Below are 19,113 nucleotides of genomic sequence, written 5' to 3'. Positions count from 1 at the left end.
TCCGAGGACTTTGACAAATTGTTCTATGTCTTCTGATTACTATGTATTTTGATTACATATCGCCATCTCCTGTAATCTGCTTCAAATGAAATTACAGCAGACTTGTAGAATACAGTAGAATGGCTTTTTAAAAAATGTGTTCTCTATGAAATCAGTGAGTTTTGCCTATGTCTCTAAAAGGCCAGAGGTAGAGTTGGCTGGGCTTTTTCCTCTCCTCGGTGAAGCCAACACCACACTAGACGGAGTCAATGATGGGAGCAGGAAGAGAAGTACTGGAATGGTAAATGTAATATCTGTCTGAAAGCCAGGTTTCTGCCATATTTTGGCAGCTTCCCAAACAAATTGCAGGTATGTTGGACTGGTCAACCATCAGGAGCAGTAAACGGAAGAAAACGCTCTTCTTGGAATTTTCCCTTAAGCCCCAAGTAAACTATGGAACCATCCATAACTGTAAATTTTCAATGTCTTGCTCCCTGATATCAAGCTACAGTAAATCCAGAAGGCAGGAAATGTCTGGAATCTGTGCAGAATTTGAGGTTCGGGGCTGTGCATCTTTAAATGTCTTACCATGGGTTGGTTCCAAAGACTTGAATGCAGGTGCACCACATACACAGCTGAGCCCTGTAAACAAATCTTTCTCGACTTTTGATTCCATAAATAAGTTACCAATACCTCGACTTGCTTGGAGGAGACAGGAGACTGTGCAAGCCTATGAGCGCTGCTAAGAGCCAAGCTGCAACGTCAAGATTGCCAAGTCAAGTATATCTGATGTGAAATGGGATTCAGAGAAGACCAGTGACAAAAAGAACAAACCAGACTGATGAAAAGAACAAGTCTGGAGCAGAAAACGCACGACGTAAATACTGTAACTTTACCTTGAAGAGATATAGGGCCATATGTATCATAGTTCCGTTTTGCGAATTCTAAATAGCAATTTTTAAGGAATCGCTATTTAGAATTCGCAAAACGGTATGTATGTACAAAATCGCTTTTTTTATAGCGATTCCTTACCATTCCTAATTTTCGATTAGCAAATTGCTAATCGCAAATTACCCATTCATTTCTATGGGCCAGGAGGCCCAAAGGAATGAAGGGGCAATTTGAGATTAGCAATTTGCTAATCGCAAATTAGGAATTTTTTCAAGGGTGCAGGGGTGTCTCAAGAACACCCTGCTGCACCCCTGAAAATGACATGTGGGGGCATATGGCGCACATAAGGGCATGTGGGCACGTGGAGAAGTGTGGCTCAGGGGTTAGAGGCGGCAGACCCGGAATCTGAGATCGGTCCTGGACCAGGGTTCAATTCCCCGCCCCGGCGGATCTTGGGCTAAAAATTCCACGGACTTGATAATTCTCGCCCCGGTGCCTCCTCGACTCACGGGTTCACACTCTGCGACTCTGGGCAACAGCTTGCTTAATCTCCACAACGGCCCCTCGCGGCGGGATGCCTGACTTTCACCTTGTGGATACCCTGCTATCTCACAGGGGAATATCAGGAAGGGTTCCCTAAGCAAGCGCCGGGAAACCCACTGCGGGTAGCTGTGCGCTATATAAGCTCAACTACATTTACATTTACATTTACATGTATGAGCGTCATATGGCACCTTTGATTTTTTCGAAAAAAGCTTTTTTAACAGAATTTGCAATTTACCACCAACTAGAAGTTGGTGGTAATTTGCGAATCCTTATGGGCATTTTTTGAATATTTTTTCTTTGATACATTGCATTTAAGGAATCGCAAAATTTGCGATTCCTTAAGTGCAATCGCAAAATAAGGAATAGCAAATTTTGCGAATCCTTATTTTGCATCAAACATGTTACATACATACCATTTAGGTAATTAGCATTCGCAAAGGCCGAAATTCTGCGAATTTCGGCCTTTGCGAATGCAATTAGCTTGATACATATGGCCCATAGGTTCCATAAGAGAAAAGGACAATGTTAAAGGCAACCGTGAAAGATGCTTTCAATGAGCCTGATAAAAGGGTGGCTGGCATTTATACAGTCATCCAATTATTCCTGATAAAGAACATCTATTTCAGTGTACACAGACCACACTAACCTCATAGGCAGCTCCCAGATCCTGAAACTTTTCCTGGGCCTGTGGGTCATCAGGGTTCCGGTCGGGGTGGAGCTGCAATGCCAGTTTACGATAAGCCTTTTTAATTTCCTTCACATTGGCACTTCGGGTGACACCCAGAATCTGATAAAAATCCCGGCTAGAGAAAAATAAAAAAAACAATATTGATTTTTATTTTACATTAGTTTTTATTATGGTTTTTGAACATTTCTTAACAACCAATATGTATGCCATACATCATAAATATTGCATAACATTTCTGTGCGAATCAGTGTATATGTGGCACATTACATCATGGCCAATGGCGCTAAACTTCATATCCTGTATGCAGTTAAATTGCAGAATATCTTGGTGCTCAAAACCTAACTGCAATCAACGGAACAACAATATCGATTAACATTTACTCCATCTCCACAAACCCTTTATGTTATGTATGTACATCATCGCAACCAGCATGTTAAATGTTGCTATATGTCTTCGAATTGCCCCTGCAGCCCACCCTTGCATATGCGGTGTGTGTTTTGGATTCCAGCGCCTGTCAGTGTTCAGGTTTGTTGTCAATACGTCTTCTAGGATCTAATTGTGCGCCAGCTGTATTGTTACCTTCTCTTTGTCATTTATAGGTGTGTCTGCTGTGGTACCGGGCATCCCTGCCGGGCTGTGTGAAAATCTGACAATATTGCATCCCATGCCTGCGCCCATGCCTGCGCTAAAGGCCGTTTTGGCAGCCCAATCGCATCTTCTCGGCGGAGTGTTCTGCTTCCCGCCTGTGCCCAGCACAGCAGGGGTTGGTACCAGGCTTTTGCTGCTGGGAGAGTGGGGGACTTCCAACGGTGCGTCAGCAGTCGCTTAGCTACTATAAGACCCAAATCTATATATCTGGACGTCGCCTTATATTTTTTGGGTCTATGATAGAGCCCTGATATACACACTTCCCATGTCCAGTCCAGTATTCGCTTTGTACTTTGGACCAAATATTGAATGACCACTTCCCAATATGTTCGAACAGCTGTCTGCATGACCATAGCATATGCACAAGGTCTACCCCAGCCTCGTTGCAGATTCTAGGGCATTTGGCGTCTGCATGGACAAAATATTTGTTTATTCTTTACGGCATTAGGTAGGCCCTGTGTAAGATATCTAATATTGGATGAGCCGGTACCTCACATTACGAGGGATTCAAGTAGGGCTTTCAAGTATGTGTCCCCATTCTCGATCTGTGATGGGCCTCAGCATGTCTGTATCCTAGTGGGTCCGCAATGAGAGTAATCGCTGCACCGTTTGAACTCCAAGAGATTCTGCAAACCATTTGGTGAGATGATGACCAGTGCCCAATTCATGTAAATATTGTATAGTTAAATAAGTAGTGGGTTCTTGTGCTACGGGTCCCCACAGTACGTCCAACGAGCGAATCACTGCGGCGTGGAGGAGAAAGTGACCGCTTGGCAGACCTAAGTTTTCAGCCAGGTCCTCAAATGAGGTAAGTTGTCCATCATTGTATTAGTCCCTGACTGTTAGTATGCCCACTTTCTCCCACTCCGTGAGTTCCATGCTGGATATTGCTCAATGTCGTCTGGGAGTCCCCAGTATAGGGAGAGACAGTGGTATGGTGCTATCAGATGTGTGATGTGAAGACAGCAGCAGTAGCATTGATACGCCACTTGCATCAACAGCTGCCTGGGAACGCCACCCTTTCTGTTGGGGTGAAACCGACACTATCTGGGGCTGGGTGTAGCCGGGCGTCTGTGTTGCTGTGTCCTCAAGGTGTCGCATACTCAGCCAGCATGCCACCCATTGTAGCTGTGCCGCCAAGTAGTAGTGTTCCATGTTAGGTAGCGAAAGGCCTCCCTGAGTGGTCGATGGGTACATTTTGGCCATCGTCACTCTACTTCGCGATCCATGCCAGATGAACTGTTGCATGTCTGACTCCAAGTCTCTGAACAACGGCGGCCTGAGGTGAAGAGATACATTTGTGAAGTGATAAAGCAAACATGGCAGGACCACATTTTTAGTAGTGCAATTCTGCCCCTGACTGCCAACGGTAGGGTATTCCAGGAGGTCATTTGTGCCCGCAATGCAGTAATGACACACGTTAGATTGCCCTCAAGAAGGTCTTGCTGTTCTCGGTATACATGGACTCAGATGTCGGAACGCTGCAAATTGCCATTGTTCCGGTCTACCGCTAATAATTAATTGCAGTTCTGGGGTAGACTCCGCAAAGGGGTACAGACATGACTTGTCCCAGTTCACTTTTAGACCTGAGACTGAGGTAAACTCAGCCAGCGTGTTGTTGATTACTGCGCATGACTGCCCGACAACCCTAAGATATATTAATAGGTCATCGGCAAAGAGCGAGACCACATGTGTGCCATCTCCCAAGAGGATCCCCCATTCATCTGAAGTACTGGGTAGCGTCTCTGCCAGTGGTTCGACCGCTAGCGCAAATAGCAGTGGGGAGAGCAGGCTGCCCTGCCTCGTGCCGTGCTCAATAGGGATCTGCTCTGATGTGTAAAGGCCCGTCTTGATCTTGGCTACTGGATGCGTACATAATAGCTTAACAAGGTCCAGGAACTCATGTCCCAGGTCATATTTATACAACACAGCAAATAAGAACCCCCATTCTAGGGCGTCAAATGCCTTCTTGAGGTCTAAAACTAGACACCCAGCACGTGGCCAATTGTCTACTGAGTAATGCGACACTCGGAAGAAGCAACACAGGTTTATGACGTGCTGCGGGCCGGCACAAAGCCGTTCTGACCTTTATGTACTAGTCGTGGTACCAGTGGGGCCAATCTATTCGCTAAAATCTGCGCCAGCACCTTATAATCGGTGTTGAGTAGTGTCAGTGGCCACTAGACCCGATATCTCTGTTAGGCTTGAGTAGAGACACTAGCAGAGACACGCACAATATATCTGGCAATATCCCACTTTCCTGTGCATTCTGGTATACTGCAAGGAGTCGTGGAGCTAAGGGCAGTTGATACGCTTTGTAAAATCCATACGGCCCGGTGCCCTGCCTGTGGCTAGTGAGCATATGGCAGCCTGTATTTCCAGTAATGTTAGGGGCTTGTTCAACTCGTTACACTGTTCTACTGTGATGTGACACAAGGCTAATGGAGTAAGGAAACAGTCCATGTTTGCAGGTGCTGTACAATGTGTCGCCTGATAGACTCTGGTGTAATGTGTGGTAAACTTACTGTGAATATCTTGATGCTTGGCGAGTACCGGCCCAGTAGCTGGCCCCTTTGGAAGACTTCCACTTTCTGTCCTGCTTGCGGCAGTTAAGTACCTGGTTTACTTTCCCGTGTTTAAAAACATAATTTTGTGTGTTTTTTGATAATAGTGATAATACTGATCATTCCTGATGAGCTTGACAGGATAAGTCGCTGGATATTGCTAGCCCTATCACAAAAGTCCTGGAGCTGGCAGAGGATGCCAAGACATCGGGCACTCCCCTTTCCCACGACCGAATTTCCAGATGGGCGCAATGCGCTGTAGTCTTTCTGGAGAATGCAAATTGCGCTCTCTCAAAAGAGAGATATCGTTCCCTTCTCTTAAAGGCGGACCCCAAATTGGGAGACTTGGCTTCATACAAGGCTGGTGCAGCAGCTCATGGGGGGTTGGGTCTCTTTGGTAATGTGACCCGTTCATCAAGGAACTGAGTAAGTTAACTCCCCTGGATAAGGCACAGGACTCAATAAAGAAGATCTTTCACCTAGAAAAGTTTTGTTGGGAATGGACGTGGCAGAGGGCGCTCGGCCGTCTGGTTCTTTATACAAGGCCCTTATAGAGGACCGGGAACCCAAGATCCTTGAGATAGAGAAAATTGTTCCAGATAAGACGAGGTTACTGTAGCCGCGGTAATAAGGACACCTCCAGAGGACACTTCCATGCCTCCGCAGGTGAGACTTTTTCCCTTCCCTCTTCTCAGGATGGGTGGCAGGTTGGCACTTTTCAGGCACAAGTGGGCGAGATTATCTCAGACAATCAAAGGGTTTCGCATAGAATTCTACTGGTCCCCGATCCAAGATTGCTGCCATCACCCGCTGGTCACCTTGATGGATCAAGAGGTGACAGACTTACTCAATCAATGAATCATTACCATTTGTAAAGCGCGCTACATACCCGTGAGGGTCTCAAGGCGCTGGGGGGGGAGGTGGGGAGGGGTAGCTACTGATCAAAAAGCCAGGTCTTGAGAAGTCTTCTGAAGTCCAGCAGGTCCTGGGTCTGACGTAGGTTGGTAGGGAGGGTGTTCCAGGTCTTGGCGGCGAGGTAGAATAAAAGGCACAATTGTACCCTCGTTCCTCCATCCCAGGGGTTTGCTTAGCAACATTTTCCTAGTTGACAAGGCAGAAGGTGGTCAATGTCCAGTAATAAATCTCAGAGAGTTCTATCATTGGCTGGTTTACCGCCACTTCAAGGTGGAGGGCCTCTATCTTTTATGCGACCTGCTTCAGCCAGACGATTGGATGGTGCACTTGGATTTAAAAGACGCATATCTGGCAGTTCCCATTTTTGGACCTCATAGCAGGTTCCTACAGTTCAGGTGGAAAGATCGTGTTTACGAGTTTACCACCCTTCCTTTGGGTCTGTCCTCGGCATCCTGGTGTTTCACCAAGGTCCTCAAGCCAGTAGTGGAGACCCTGAGGGTGAGAGGCTTCCGCCTCATCATTTTCCTCGACAATCTACTCCTTGTGAATCAGTGTCTGTTGACACTGTCACAACAGTTGCAGGCGGCTGTCAATTTACTGCAAAGCCTAGAATTTGTGATCAACCCCAAGAAGGCTCTTCTGATGCCATCCAAGCAGACGACCTTCCTTGGTTTTGTCACACTCTGTAGCGCCCACCTTGAGTCTTCCTTCCTTGAAAGTAGTTAAGATCCGCAAGGAGCGGTTGAAGATTTTGCACAGGATAGATTTTTCCAGAAAAGCCCTGGTTCGTATGGGACATGGGGGACATGGGGAGGACTCGAAATGTAAAAGAAACTGTGGGAGAGACTGTACTTTTATCCACACCTTGTGGGATTGTCCTATGGTCTGTGTATATTGGACAAGGGTTGTCAATTGTATGTCTGAGGTCCTCGGTCAAGCTTTGCAACGAGACGCTGGACAGTGTTTATTAAATGTGTGGGGACCGACTGATTTGGGTAGCAAAGGCAAAATATGGGTGACTCTGGGCTGAATGATAGCCAAACAAAACATTTCCAGATTGTGGGGAGTGAGAGAGGCCCCTGGCCTGCAACTATGGGAACAGGACATGGACTGGTGCATGTTCAGGGAGAAGGCACTGTAGGTCCCCAAAAGTGGACTCATGTATGATCAAGTTGGAACGAATATCGTGGACATATTTGCGTTCTCCCATTCCTCTACCCGTGCCCACCCTAGACAACCCTATACCACCGGAACAAGATAAAAATGTTTCCAGAGATATGAACCACACCAATGTCATCCGAACAGACCAAAATATTTATGCTTAGTGACGATGTCATCAATGTTTGAAAATGTGATTGTATTTCCCTTGATATTTTTACTAAAAAGATTTATAAAAAAATCAAAAAAATCTGCAAGGAGCGGAAAAGGATGCTGGAATGCTCCACTTCCTTGTTGAGGCCAGTGGCTCCGATGGTAGGCCTCCTGTCGTCATTGATACAAGCGATCTTCGGGACCGCTCCACTACAGGGATCTGCAACGCCTCACGGCGTTCCACCTTCATCGGGGTCTACAGTGCTCGGATCAGGTTCCCATTTCAGATGAGGTGAGAGTGGAGATGAGATGATGGCTGGACCATATGGAGGCATTGAATGGCCAAGCCATTTTCGGCTAAGACCAGGACATAGCGACTTCTGTACAGGAGGAAAATGGTCCGCAGACGAGAGCCAGCTACACAAACAGTCGGGAACTGATGGCGGGATCCTTCGCCATTCAATGATGGACGAAAAACAAAGCTGTGTGCAGTATTCTCCTGAAGATGGACAATGTGTTTTTGCGGTATGCTGCATAAACCATCTTGAGGGAACCAAGTCCAATGTCTTGGCGGATCTGACCAAGGACATTCTGTCTGTCCCACAACTTCTCAGTGACTGCGAAATACCTCCCAGGAGACTCCAATGTAATAGCAGATTGCACCAGCAAACGATATAAATCGCCATGGTCCAGATGGGTTAGCTGGGGTGTATGGAACGATCAGGATCCCATGGGGTGAAAAGGGGTTGCCCTAAGTCCTAATTATTTTTTTAGCCTCCTTGGCATCTCAGGAGTTTGCGTATCGTACCATCAATTCATATAGGTCAACTATTTCAGCTGGACATGTGCCAGTTCGAGGGGCCCGTGTGGGTGAGAATCAGTTGGTCTGTAAGTTGATGAGGGGGATTCGTTTAATGCTTCCTCCAGAGCCTAGATACACTTCCTTACAGAATGTGAATAAGGACCTGCGTTTATTCCGCTCTTGGCAACTCAACAAGTATTTGTCTCGCAAAGAGTTGTTGGCGAAACTAGCCATATTGTTGTGCCTAGTGGCATGTCGAAGGGTGCCTGAAGTACGAGCATTGGATATTTCGGAGGAGTCTTTACTCTGCAAGGGGTAGCCTTCCATATTGTTCATATGACCAAGTCCAATTCCAGAGTGGTGTCCTATCCGGCTTTTGATACGTTTCCCAAGTTGTGTGTGGTCTGTTGTCTTAAGGAGTAGGAGAGCATGACGGAACAATTCCACCCTTCGGTAGAGAACGCCAGTTGTTGATCTCTCTTCAGAAACCTTTCAAAGCAGTTTCTCCTCCCACCACTGGATACGGTGGGTTATACAAGAGGCGGGCATATATGTCTTGCAGTTTGGTGCCCATTCTGTTAAGGGAGAGATAGGTTCTAAAGCTTTCTCCCTCGCCGCTCATCTGGAAGACATTATAAATGTAGCACACAAGTCTGCAGACTCTATGTTCAAAAGGTTTTTCTTTAAACCAATCAAGGACATACCATCATTGTTGTTGGGCAAGCTTCGAACGAACATAATCCTTGCCTCCGGTCCCAACATAGAATGCAAAATTTCCTAGTAATCATGAAGGAAAGTTTTAATTCTATTAAGGACACGAAGGCAAGGATTATTCCTGCCTAAGGTTGCGAAGACCCTTATCCCATCCCAAGGTTATGATACATCGAAAGCTCTACCTTGTTTCGGCCAGACATATGGTATAAGTATTTTTTGCTTGCTCTCTAATGTAATACTTGTGATGACAGTTATGCATGTTAGCCTGTATCTGTACTGGCTTAGGTTAGAAGGGTTGTGGTTTCAGGAACAATTCATCACTTGTGCCTCTCTTGCTTCATTGCGTTGCTGAGTTCAGATTCATTCGCTCTTCTTCTGGCCTCTTTCAGTCTCAGATTCTTCCAAACAGAGTAATGAAAGGTAGTGGATTGCCTGGTCGCAGTCAAGAAAGAAAAGTCTTTCAAAGGGGAGCCCACCTTTGTGGACACTCTGGACTGATATTGGTGGACTGTGTTTAGCCTTGCCCATTTGCATCATGGGGAAGAGAGTTTTTTTGTTTGATTGTTGTTGAAGCTGCTGGAGGAAATAAAAGAAAGATAAAGAATAATCCTCGCCTCCATGTCCTCTTCCCTCAATAGGTCAGACAGCTCCTTTGCTCCACGCATGCTTGATTGCTGTGACCATGATGTAAATGTCACTCGACACTAAAGAAATGTAAAGGGAGCTCCTATCACCTGACATGCTTTTGTTTGTTCACATTGTCTCTGGCCTACATGCCCGTCTCTCTGGCTGAAGTGCCTTGGGCTCACTTGCAAATCGTGGTTCTTGCAGGATGCAATTGTGTTTTTTGGGCAACCATTGATCTTTCTTAGAGAATTCCAGTTAAAACTGTAAAGGACTTTAAATGGTTACAACATGGCCTGAGCCCCAAAACATGTCACATTGAGCCAGGGATATCAGTTTACCCAATAGCCCCTTGGATACTATGATTTGTAGTCTTTCTTTTATGTTGCATTTTTGAGTTGCTTAACTGTTTGTAATGGTTTCTATTGGTATTTTCTTACTTGACTAATATAAATGTATAGCTTTACACTGCACGTAGTCAAGCTCCAAGCGACCCACACCATAACTGTGGAGGGAGGATCAGAGTAAAGACCTGTGAAAAGATATGAGTGCAAATTTGAGATAGCTATCGGAATGCAGACACTCTCTGATGACTGACAAATTCCCAGAGGTTGAAATCCTTGCCAGCACCAACTTTGAGCAGATGCAATGTTAACTGGAGAAAGGATTTTCCAAAAATGTTGAACGGACCGCTGTTCCAGGGAAGTGATTTTAGAGAATATTTGGTGTTCTTGGGAATTACTCATCAAAAGATTATGCCGAGGTGGCCTCAAACCAACAGAGGTGCTGACGAGGACACTGAATAAGGCAATTCACATTAGAAAGAAAGATGTGGAAGTTACCATACACCATTCGTAGGAGCTTACATGAGCACGCCACCTAGCACCACACAAATATCCCCACCTGGAATAATGTCTGGAAGAGCAATGCAGGATATTATACCGCATGCAGACTCCTGGTGCCTAGCAGATTTGGATGCAGGCACTAGTTAGAACAATAGAGAATCCAATAATGCCAGAGTTAGTCAAGCTTGACACTCCAAAGAGTCAAATATATAAGAAAAGGACCTTGTACTGATGTGAAAATTTGTGACAAGTTTCACCTGCTGAAAACATACCTGGGTGGTGGGGATATAGCAAGGCACAATGTTGACAGCGACACAGAACTCCACCACAGTTACAAGAAACATAGCGAGGTTCAACAGGTGGAAGGAAGTTTTGACGAATGAAATTATGGGCCCTCCTGTAGTCAGGAAATGAATCCCAAGAGAACAGAAACCACCAGAAAGATACATAAAAAGACCCTAGGACACCCTGAAAGTACACCAACAACTCCTGAGAGTGCAGGCATCCATTTTGAGAGGACAAAGCATCTGAAACAAGACAAACAAAATCCACTGTCATCCTCTGATACCACTCAGTCATCACAAGCAGAAACCTGCCAGACTCTTCCATCATGGACCTAGACCGGCAAAGGCAGTACAAGGTTTATGCATACTAAAATGGAAATCCTGGTCAAGGAGATGGCAAGTCACCATGACAGTCTAATGTGTCATCTCATGCTGAATTGAAAAAAAGAAAAACAAATGCCTGAAGAAGGCAATAATAAACAAAATCAATGCTGAATTAAGATACCCATATGATGTTGCGAGCATTAAAACAGGTTGTAACCTTGAAATTCTAGGTAATTAGGCGAGCTGCTCAGCCAAAGCACTAAAGCATGGCATCTGGTGGTAGTTCTGCACTTCAGCTCTACCTCACGCTGTGGGAAGAAACAATCCAAAGCGCTTAGAGACCCCTGGGTTATATAGCGCTATATAAATCGAAAGAAATAAAATAAATAAATGTCTCTAGAGTGGAAGACATGAAGTAGGTTTCAAGTGTGAGAAATCAGAGGTAAGAGACATGAGAGTTGTAATGGAATTACATGATGTTATTTAAAAGTTGACTTGGCTGAACATTTTAATGATTGAGATGAGTGGCTGATGTACTTTTTTACACATATTCAAAGTGATCCATTTATGTGATGCCATGGGAGCTAACAACCGTCTAATAGTTTCTGTGACATGTATTGAGATTAGCCAACAACAATCATAATACACTGTAATCTTGATGATGAAAGGTTGAGTAATCTGGCCAGTACCTTAAGGGTAATTTGTTACCACAGTATGATTAATGTAGCCTCTGGTCAGGGTCATTACATTGTAGTTTTGCCCAGGGCACCTGGCACACCAATTTACTATACACAGATTCACTTCATACAGCATTTGCACAAACTGTGTGCTTCATTTTATGGTTTCAGCACATTAGTTCCTGTTTACGTGAGGCCACTAGGTGTATGTAAGTGCAATTTCAGGAAATCCTGCTGTACCACAGATGTTTGCTTTGCTGGCATTAGACATATGGGTGTCCAAGTGTAACTGTATATCCGTCTCACTCTGCAAAGCATCAGTCACTCAAAAGAGCATTTTGAAAAGGTAGCCTGAGAAATACCATGCATTAATCCTACTGTCTGGTGCCCGAAACAAAGAATTCTAGTGCTGCTAGCATTTTCAGGATGGCAGTTGATCCTTATGTTGGGCTCCAGCGTATAAGTAATGATGAAAAGTTGTTTTGTATAATTCCTATTTAGAGTCTGTGTATACTTTGGATCTCAAGCTGGTTCATGGTTAAGGTTTCCAGTCTTAGTTTGTCAATCTTGGCTCTTATCCTGCGCTGCTGCGCCATTTGTGATGTGGGGAGAGGATGAGGAGTAACAGCTAGAACTGCAAACATTGAAGCTGGGGAACTGGGTTGACTCAACATCCTGTGATTCTGCGCAAATCACACAAACTCCCGTGCCTAAATATGAATGTGTCCATCTGTAAAAGCAACTAGTGCTCACGTAAAGTGCTGTGATACCTTTAAGTCAAGGTCACACCATATAAACCCCCCTAAAAAAGAAACATTTTATGTCATTGACTTTTTGCCTGGTTTCCATCTCATGCTGCATGGTCTGTACTAGCAGAAGAAGGTGGGTCTGATGTAGCATGATATAGTGGGCTAGCAGTGCTGGTGTACTGCAGAATGGAAGTGAGTACAATCATTCTGTGAGAGTTTCACTGTTGATGTCTGTTTATGTAGGTCTGGCCCTATGTGCAAGATTTAATTTTTTGGGCAAAAACATTGCTTGTATTGTGTTTTTGTGCAATATTGTGTTGGTCTTTTGATTTTTTCTGTTATTTTACAGCTTTTTCTTTAATTTCCTACCCTTCCAGGAATTTTTACTACCCGCTTTTGACAGAAGGTATTGTAATGTGGTATTTTTCCCCGGTTCTTAATGATCTCTCATACTTGTAATTGGGTGTTATTCACCATGTGTTATTTTTTAGCTGTGGTAAATATCATATGGCGGTATATAACACCTGAACATCACATTTGTTTTTAACTTTTGTTCAGACCATTCGTTTGTTATGGGCTACTTACCCTGGCTGGAGGTAATTACCTCTACACCTTACTCATGATCTGGTCTATGTTTGTTAAAAAAGCAGATTTGAGGAACTTAAGTAAGACAGTGGGTTTATTGTTAGAGGGTCTGTGGCCCATGTTTTGAAAACCTTGGTGAGAATTTTTGTCTCACGTGAAACGCAACCACAATTTACACACCCATGTGTCGTGTCAGGGGTCTAAAAGAAGGGAAAGCTCAAGAGCACTCCGACACCAGCAGTGGTGCAGCCTCATAATATAGCAGCACCAGCTTTCTACATTTACAGACAATGCTTTAAATGAGCAGGTAATGTCTGGTACTAAGTACCTGCACTTCTACATTTTAAAAGTGAGAGTACCTGCACTTCTTAGCACTGCGTTAATAAATTTAATAAGAGAGTTCCAGCGTTTCTCTGGAGCAAATAGGTATTCTAAATAAGGAGTACCTGTATCATGTTTCAATACATATGTACAAATCACAGGACATCCTCTTTGCCCGTTCCTTCTCCACACCTTTGTTACCTTCCCCTCTTTCTCCAACTCTTTCTTCTCCCACGTACCGATTGGTTACTGGGCCTGTGCCCTGAATGTTTCTCTCTTGGAGGTTCTAGGGGTTGACAGTTGAATGTAACAGTTATTATTACTGGACGAGGCATGGAGATTAGAGCCTGAATAAAGACATTCCTGCTACATATGAGAACTTTGGACATCTTCATTCTAATTTAACTGCATTACCACATAATTTTGTGGAGACAAGTGACGGGTCCGGCTAGTGTTACTTGCAGGGAGAACATGGGGTGTACTGTCGGAGTGAAGTCAGCTGCAATGAATGTTGCATGCCGTCTACACTGCTCTATGACTTCCTGAAGTTATTGAGTGTGTGTAGTAAGTATCTAGGGGGCTGGGTGTTTCCCTGCTATGGCTTGTGGGCGGGATCACCTGAGAGGGAGCTCTCCACAGTGAGAATCGCCTTGTAGGAGGAGGCAGGGGAAAATTCCTCCAAGACAGGAGCAAGCCACCCGGCGCTTCAAGCCTTGTTTTGGCTTCCATTTTGATATCTCAATGCATTCCTATTAGATTATGCGTTGCAGTTATATTGGCGGCCATCTTAGGTGATGTCAATGGACAGTTTACACATTTCTGCTGTAATTTGAAAAAATCTAGTGGCATTTTGAGGAGCAATTAATGGGTCATATGTTACTAGATCATCTAGCACTGTGACTATTAATTTCTGTAATTAGAAGCAGGTGAAGTATGAATATGCAGTTAGACCCACCTTTAAAGTTCTTACAAATAAAAGATGAACCACATATACCATGGAAAAGGAGTTTTTACCTTATTTAATGACAATTGATGGTAACAGAATGTCAGCTATGAGGAAAAAATTATCCTTTTGCATTCTTTAGGGTCTGAAGCACAAGAGGTCTTCAGGTTCTTGCCTAAAATTGAGAATGAGAATGAAGATGAGGCATTAAATTAATTTGATGACTTTTTTTGAGACTAGACGCTCACTTTAAGCCCACTATTAGTACCACACGAGAGATATCACTTCTATAGGAGGAGACTAAAAGAAGGAGAATCAACTGATGAATTTCTAACTGCACTGAGAAGTTAATAAAGCATATGCAATTTTGGAAACACAACCAATGAAATGATACGTGATCAACTCATGGTTAACACTAACAATAAACGCATCCAAGAATGTTTGTGGATCATGGGAGATCCCACCATGGATGAGGTGGTGGCTTCAGCCAAAGCCACAAAACAGTCCATGAACTGGGCAAAGGGAGTAAATTAAGCTCAACTTGGTATAAAAGAGAATGAAGTTTGCGATGTCACAGGAAAATATGTGAAAAATGAGTCATAAAAGGTGGGTGCAAGGACAGCAAGACGCACTGCTTTAGATGGGGTGATCCCAACCCTTTTGCGTCTTAAAGAAACTGTCCTGCACTTAACAAAGAGTGCAACAATTGCAATAGAAAAGGGCAATTTTCAAAGATGTGCATTGATGCGAACACACAACCCAAACATTGTGTAGTGCAGTTATCAGGAGGCACATCTTCGAGAGAACTTGAAATTGATAACGGCATTGTTGTGGAGAAAAATGTGGTACTAATTGTGCATGCAGAAATCAGGGAAGATGGTGATGAACCCATTAAACAACCTATGTACAATTTGCAAGTGCTGGGGACAGAATTGTCTGTTACGGCAGACTCTAGTTCTTCATTCACTATAATATCCCAGGCATAGTTTTAAACCATATATGAAAATAAAAAGCCACATTTGTTAAAACCTGACATTATAGTGGTCACTTTTAATGGATGACCCATTGATTTCAAAGGTTATTTTGGGCCATGACAATGTTGAAAGAAAGAAAGGACCAGTTGAAGATTTATGTGGCCAAAAAAGGAACAAATGTTCTTAGATGGAGGGACCAAAGAAAAAGACTAGGCATTCAACTTGATCCCAATGCTGTTGATCCTGTACAGGTGGTAGAAGAACGGCAAGCTAAAGAAAATATAATTTCCTTTTTCCCTGAAGTATTTAGTGAGAAATTGGGACGATGCAAGGGTACGAACATGAAATAAAATTGAAAAGTGGTGCTGAACCCATTAAACAAAAAGTAAGGATGGTACCATTCAGTGTAAGAAAAGATTTGCAAGATCTTTTGGGTCAAATGCTGAAAGAAGACGTGTCAAGGAGATAAAAACAGAGTGGATTTCCCATGTGGTTTTGGCCAAGAAAAATAGTGGCAAACTCTGTTTATGCATAGACTTAAGGGCACTTAATGAAAACACCATAGTTGACAGGTATCCCCTACCAAAGATAAATGAGCGGATTTCTATGTTCAGTGGTGCCACAGTGTTTTCCACTTTAGACTTGCGTAGTGCATGCCATCAGATACATTTGCCAAAAGTGTCAAAACATTTGACTATTTTTATTATGCCCTGTGGTGTGTACCAATTCAAAAAGATGCCATTCAGACTGGCATTGGCATCTGCTGTTTTCCACAGAGCCATGCAACATACGTTCAGGGATATGGACAGTCATATAAGGTGCTTCCAGGACGATATCCTGGACTTTTGCAAAATGGAGGAGGAGCACTTTGGGGTTCTGCAAGAGGTTTGCAAGAGACTGTGAAAGAATGAAATGAAAATAGATTTATAAAGCGCAGGGCTGGCCGGGAGCGTCCCAGCGCTGTAGAACAAGGAATACTGAGGAAAGCACAAGAATTTAAGAGTCCTGGGGAAACAGAAAGGTTTTAAGAAGAAAGGTCTAGTTTTATGCATTTAAAATATTAATTGTTTGAGTCCCATGCGGATTACTTGGGACTTACAATATCTATCAAAGGTGCGTTACCCAAATAGAATCTTGTGGATGCTATCAAGCACCAGCATCTGATGATAAAGTGAAATTGGTGTCCTTTATTAGGCTGTGTGAATACTATGGGAGGTTTGTGAAAGTTTTGCCACTGTGATGGAACAGCTGGGGAAGTTGTTAGGAAAGGATTGCGATTATGCGTGGGAAACTAATCAGCAGAATGCATTTGAATGAAATTAAATGAAAAGGGGATTTGTAGAGAGAAGTGGTGCTACCTACCAAACGCAGTCATCCGAAGGAATTAATTATGTATATTGAAAAGAAAAGTTTTGAGTTGCTTGCGAAAAGAAAACAAATTGGGGTTGGATCTAAGTTGGAGAGGAAGCGAGTTCCACAACTTGGCCGCGTTATAGGAAAACAGCCTGCCACCTGCTCTAGTTCTCCTGATTCGGGGAACTGTGGCCAAAAAGGCATGGCTTGAGCGAAGTTGTTTACTAGGGTGGTACGGCGTAATCAAGGCGTGGCTAATCACCGGGCCCGTGCGCCAGTAGGCTTGGTGGGAGATACACATAGATTTAAAAGTGATCCTTTTCCTCACCGGGAGCCAATGTAGGCTCCTGAGCCCAGGTTTTACTGACCTCCTGCCGGGCAGCTGAAGCAGCGTACGTGCAGCGCAGTTCTGAATGAGCTGCAGTTTCCGCAGCGTGTAGTCAGGTGCACCTAAGTACCGGGCATTGCTAAAGTCCAATCGAGAGTGGATCAGGCCCTGAATGACTATCTGTTTGGCTTCAAAAGGTAAGAGTGGAAAAACTTTCTTCAGAAGCCTAAGGAGACCAAAACAGATGGCAGATGGCAGATAGCTTGGTTGCCTGGGTATTAAAAGTCAAAGACTTATCCAGCCAAACACCCAGACTTTTTAGTATTAAATCATTTTTATTGAGCAACGAAGAAAAACTGCATGTCTCATACAACTATCCGCACCAGCTCGCGCACAAGGCGGCCAAGGATATGCGAGTAGCGTACACAGAACCATTGGGGGCTCTTACTGCAAGTATTAACACAGCAAGCCGCCTACAACCCTTCCGGGCCGGCCGCGTCATAAAGATTGCAGTGCAGGTGCAGATGGCGCTGATATTGGAGCACAAGTAAATAGAAAGAACAAAAAGAGGAATTAACAAGCCCCAAACCACAACCGCCCCTCTCCTTGTCCGTAGAATACAAACAGAGTCCATAGATGATCACCTCGCTAGCGGTCTCCATCAAGTGTGAAGCGTGCTGGTATTTTGCGCTTGTGTGGCTGTGTCTTAGGCTCTGGGAGCGGGGTGTCCGCAAGGCGCAGCAGGCGCAGGTAGCGGGGAGAGCTCAGCTCACGGAATTCCCCTGTTAGCAGGGTCAAGAATGGCCTCCACAGTGCCGCAAATTCTACCCCTTTCCCTGCCTTGGCCAATGACAGCTTCTCCATTCCCAATATCGCCCACAGCCTATGTAGCCAACCCAGCTGCAGTGGGGGTTGGACGGCCCTCCAGTGTGCCACCACATTCTGTACAGCTGCCCCTAGTGCCACCGCAATAAGCCTCCCTCTCCTGGATTTTAGGGGGTACATCAAAGCGTTGGGGAGGCCCAGCAGGACATAAGCTGGGAATCTAGGTAATTGGGTATCTAGGTGGGAGTCTATCAGGTCGAGGATTGAGGTCCAGTAAGGCTGGAGGTGGACACAGCTCCAAAGTAGGTGTTCCAACGTCCCAAGTTCCCCACACCCCCTCCAACAGCGATCGCTAACCCAGGGGTCCCATTGATGTAGCCGTTCGGGCGTATGGTACCAGTAAGTGGCAACTTTTGTCATAGTCTCAGTAAGGCCTGTGTGATGTGCAGAATGCCTGGCTCTATAATAAACCCCTTCCCATTCCTTCTGTGTGAGTTGTCGCCCAAGATCCCTCTCCCATCTAACCCTTCCTGCGTTGTAGGTGTGTATGTTGGTGAGGAGCAGATGCTGGCAGAGGTCCGAGATCAGTTTTTTATCGGATGTGCGCGTCACCAGCCACTTCTCGTATGGGGTGAGTCGGCGCTGTGCCCCGGGTCGGATCGATGGATGCAGAACCCAGTGCCGGACCTGGAGGTAGTGCAGGCGATCCATTTTGGGTACACCATAGTAGTCTTTCACTTTCTGGAAGGGGAGAATGCCTTTGAGGTCAAACATATGTCACACAGCTCTGCAGGGAGTCGCCCTCCAGGCCGCATGGGCCCGGGTGTCGAGGCTGGGCGTGAAGTCGGGATTGTCGAAGATCGGGGTCATCGGTGAGGGGAAGGAAGTAAGTTCTCGCGCAACAGCCACCCTGTCCCACACACCAAGTACCGTGCTAGTGATTCTTGAGGCGTAGAGATTGGGAGGCCTATGGCAGCGCGGCAAGAACGGGATGCCCTGGAGTGGACGGCCCGCCACCGCCTGGTCTTGAAAGAGCCAGTGTTTGCCTGATTCTAGTTGGTGCCATTCCACCAGCGTGCGCAGCTGTGTCGCTTAAAAGTACAGCGTGAGGTCCGGCACGCCTACCCCGCCGTGTTCAGGGGGGAGTGTGGCAATCATATGCTTAAAGCGTGGGCGGCGACCATTCCACACAAAGCGCGACAAATCAGATTGTGCCTTCTAGA

At 45.0% G+C, this 19,113-nt stretch overlaps 1 protein-coding gene across 1 annotated transcript in view; it reads right to left on the bottom strand.

Moving 5' to 3' along the window:
- Window positions 1-19,113, bottom strand: part of DNAJB11 (DnaJ heat shock protein family (Hsp40) member B11) — a 201,749-nt gene that overhangs the window by 154,673 nt on the left and 27,963 nt on the right. Inside the window, exon 2 of the mRNA XM_078680479.1 lies at window positions 2,063-2,219. Within this exon, the coding sequence (XP_078536605.1) occupies window positions 2,063-2,219 (157 nt within the window). The remainder of the gene's footprint in view (window positions 1-2,062; window positions 2,220-19,113) is intronic.

The sequence above is a fragment of the Lissotriton helveticus genome, chromosome 3_1 (assembly GCF_964261635.1).
Source record: "Lissotriton helveticus chromosome 3_1, aLisHel1.1, whole genome shotgun sequence".
Taxonomy (NCBI): Eukaryota; Metazoa; Chordata; class Amphibia; order Caudata; family Salamandridae; genus Lissotriton; species Lissotriton helveticus.
Note: the sequence above shows the minus strand (reverse complement) of the source record. Positions and strands in the feature narration are given on the sequence as shown.